This window comes from Rhagoletis pomonella, unplaced genomic scaffold (assembly GCF_013731165.1).
Source record: "Rhagoletis pomonella isolate Grant_MI unplaced genomic scaffold, Rhpom_1.0 Rhpom_scaffold_00010, whole genome shotgun sequence".
Lineage (NCBI taxonomy): Eukaryota > Metazoa > Arthropoda > Insecta > Diptera > Tephritidae > Rhagoletis > Rhagoletis pomonella.
Genome location: NW_023458564.1, coordinates 15,753,480 through 15,757,437, shown reverse-complemented (window position 1 = coordinate 15,757,437; position 3,958 = coordinate 15,753,480). Strand labels below are relative to the sequence as shown.

The window sequence follows — 3,958 nt, the reverse complement described above, 5'->3', positions numbered from 1 at the left end:
AAAAAACTTTGGAGCATTTGATTACGTAGTTGAACTGCTTCAGTATAATACCTCTCCGGTCGCTCGATTTCTTGGAAATCGGTGTCTGAATCTTCCTCATTAGTTACGTGATCAAGATACTCATCATGGATATTGTAGTGAATGCGTAAATTGTGTAGTGCCGCAGCTACATTGATTATTTTCACAGCCTTTTCAGGAGAATAATGAAGTTGGCGCGCAGACAGAAGACATCTACACCAGTTTTTTCCAAACACCAATAGTTCTCTCTATAATGTTTCGCCCAGAACTATGCCATTTGTTAAAGCGACTTGAAGGAGTATTAGGTGCAGGGTTCCGAAAAGGAGTTATAAGCCAGGGTGCGAGACCGTACCCTGCGTCACCTAAGAATTAAATAAAAAATTATTATATGTAAAGAATATGAAGTTGAATAGTAAATTATATAATTTATAGTTATACCTAATAGTCGCAGATTTCGATTACCACCTTCATATTGTGCTTGGAAGTATTGTGATACGTCGCTGTTAGACCAAACAAATGAATCGTGAGCTGACCCTGGGTATTTCGCGTTAACGTACCTTATGCGCTGTTTATGATCACATATCTAAACCATGAAAAAAAAAATATATAAAACTATTGCAAAAAAAATGTACAAACTTACAACAAGCACATTGAGACTATAGAAGCCTTTTCTATTATAAAAAAGGTGAGAGTTTGAGCCTGTAGGTTTTGCTATCCTTATGTGCGTACCATCAATGCACATTACAATCCCGGGAATTTTCGATTTGTTGTAAAAGTAACTCCGAGACTCCATTTGCTCCTCGTCATTCATTTTTAAATTCAACCACTTATCACACAACTCGTTTTCCAGAATATCAATAACCTCTGAAAATATCTTAGAAACTGTTGGTTGAGCCATACCAAGCATGTAGTCTTTGCCAACAGCATTTTGGTAGCTTCCTTCTGCTAAGATTCGCAGACATAAAGATAGCTTTTGTTGCCGACTAATTGCTGTGGATTTTATCACGGGAGGAATTTTACCGCAAATTATGCTTGAAATATGTTTATATGCATTTTTATTTACTCGAAATTGTTTAATAAACCTGTTGGAGACAAAAGTGTATATTCGCATGTGTGATCAAACTTTTATACTTATTTTGCTTACTCTATGTCTGTCAGTTTAAAAATGTTAGGTGCTCTATCCCTCACGGACCTTCTTACACTTGCGGAACTACTTTCATCTTCATCATTGTTAAAATAAAAAGCAATCGAATCCATTTTAACACAAATTTAATTTTTTCCAAACACAAATTAATTAAAAATGACAATTCGAGAAATGTCAAAAAGCGTTTGACACAATCCGCTGCGTGAGTCGATAAAGCAGCCATCCGACGTTTATGGGAATACCGCAAACTTCAACATGCGAGGGGAATGCGAATCGAATGCCATTCGCGGGAGTGGCATTCGTCGGATACCGTAATAGTCATGTGTATGACATACGCCATATAAGTCAAAGTAAAAAGCTTTGGGAAAACTCACAAGAATTCAACAAATTAAAAAAAAATCATCAAAATTTTCTACTTTTAGCTCATAATTTTTAGAAGCCAATTTAATTTTCTTATTATTTAATGTTACCTAATGAAAATATAATGGCATATATAATAAAGAATAAATAATTCATTATTTAATATGCATATATAAGCTCGGCCAAACACTAACATATCTGTAAGCGCCAATATATTATTATTATTATATATGTGAATATAAGTAAAATAAACAAGTAAGAAAGCCTAAGTTCGGGCAGAGCCGAACATTAAATACCCGGCGCACGTATTAAATATATGTTTTTCGCCTTAACGAAAGCTACGGCTACATGGTAAGCCGGGGCGTATCAATTTTGAGTAAATTAGAGTCCTTAAATTTCGATTTTGAAGTTTCAAGCAGTTCTGAAATTTACCGTTATATGAGAAGCGGCCGTTATTTTAGTCCGATTTCAATAATTTTCAACGTTTTGCTTATATGTGGCAAGCACAATAACCACACCGAGTTTGGTACAAATTGGTAGAACGGTTACTGAGATACATATATGTGATCATAAGTGGGCGGTGCCACGCCCATTTTCAAAAAATTTATCACAAACGTATTTCTTGGTAAAGAATTGTTGCAAGCATCAATTTTGAATAAATTAGCTTCAATATTTAATGATTTATCGAAGATTTTGTATTTCTCTAAATAACCGTTATATGGGATGTGGGCGTGGTTATCGTCCGATTTTAAAAATTTTCGGCGATTTTGTATGCTGTACCAAGGCCGATAACTGTGCCAAGTTTGGTAGAAATTGGTACAGCGGTTACCAAGATATACACATGTAACCATAAGTGGGCGTGGCTACGCCCATTTTCCAAAAATGTATAATATTCTTATTTTTTGTCAAAAAATTATTGTAAATACCAATTTTGAGTGATTTATCTTCAGTAGTTACTAAAATATCGCAGTTTTCGTATTTCTGGAAATTACCGTTATATGGGAAGTGGGCGTGGTTACAGTCCGATTTCGCCCATTTTCAATAGCAACCTACCTTGGATTAAGGGAAACCTACATACCAAATTTCGTTGAGATATCTCAATTTTTACTCGAGTTATCGTGTACACGGACAGACGGACAGACGGACAGACGGACAGACGGACAGACGGACGGACAGACAGACATGGCTTAATCGATTTCTTTTTTCATCCTGATCATTTATGTATACATTTGTCTATATCTATCTCGATTCGTTTTGGCTGTTACAAACAACCGTTATGTGAACAAAATTAATATACCCTTGTGCACAAGTGCGCTCGGGTATAAAAAAAAAATGCCAACCTGGAGCAAAAAGTTCATTTAAAATTTCGAACTAGTTCGTTCGATCAATTCAATGACATACTGCATTGAATTAATTAGTTCGTGAACTTCCCAACTGTACTGACTAGGCCAGGGGTCCCAAACTTTATTCACCGCGGCACTCTTGTTGTGCTAAAAAAATGCCTACCAAAACAAGAAAACACAATACAAACTTTATGCTCCTTTAGCTTTAATGTGAGGACTCAAATTGTTTTGATGATTTTATTATTTCCTTTAAGTTTATTGGGAGTTTTGACAATTTTACCCTGAAAACAATTGACGCTGACTTCACAAAAAGGAGAAGGTTATCAATTCGTCGGAATATTTTTGTATTAATATTTTTTTTTTGCGTATGTTGCCGCATAACTCTGGACCACGTTAACCGATTACTATAATTCTTTTTTGAGAGGAAAGGTGTTACCTCACAGGCGGTCCTATTCTAATTTGGTTTAAATCCGATCATTGGATCATGAAGAGATAACCGATAATCTTAAATTTGTATATGAGAAATGAAGTCGGTTTTGTTGTTTGCTTAAAAATTATTTGTTTATGTAAGCATTTGTTGATAATGCAGTCTCATATAGAAATGTAAAAGTAAAAGTCACTAGTATTTTTAATGCAATCTTGCCAACAGCAGTGTTTTCTGCATACACTTGCATCCAGAACTCTCTTGGCTCATCCCAGTAGGTTTAATTTTCTGGTCACATGAAAATGGGTTTATTATACAGCTGAAGACATACTCAGAATCAATATTGGGAAAATATTCGACAGTGGTTTTTTCTAAACCTTCCAAGTTAACGCTGGTAATGCTGGAATTTTATATGGAAAGTGACAGAAAATCAAAAATCATTTTCCATTTAAATTGCTGGTGAAACCAGCTGTTATCAATTTTTTTGGCGTTAACTTAGAAGCTACATACGTTTTTCTGCTTAACTTTGTTTACTTATGGGGTTTTCATGCAAATTGCTAGAAATTCTAAAATATACATGACACCAATTAAAAAAATCTCGACGTGCTAGAAAAAACCAAAGCAGTACTTTAATTTCGCAGGCCTCTGTTATCTTCGCAGCGTCATCCA

The 3,958-nt window shown here is 35.1% G+C and overlaps 1 protein-coding gene across 1 annotated transcript; it reads right to left on the bottom strand.

The window, feature by feature from the left end:
• Positions 1-231: 231 nt before the first annotated feature.
• Positions 232-1,473, bottom strand: LOC118746512 (putative nuclease HARBI1). Its single transcript, XM_036480359.1, has 4 exons — positions 1,163-1,473; positions 659-1,100; positions 457-601; positions 232-380 (listed from the first exon to the last, which is right to left on the bottom strand). The coding sequence occupies exons 1-4, from the start codon at positions 1,273-1,275 to the stop codon at positions 232-234; spliced, it is 849 nt and encodes a 282-aa protein (XP_036336252.1). The 5' UTR covers positions 1,276-1,473.
• Positions 1,474-3,958: the final 2,485 nt, after the last annotated feature.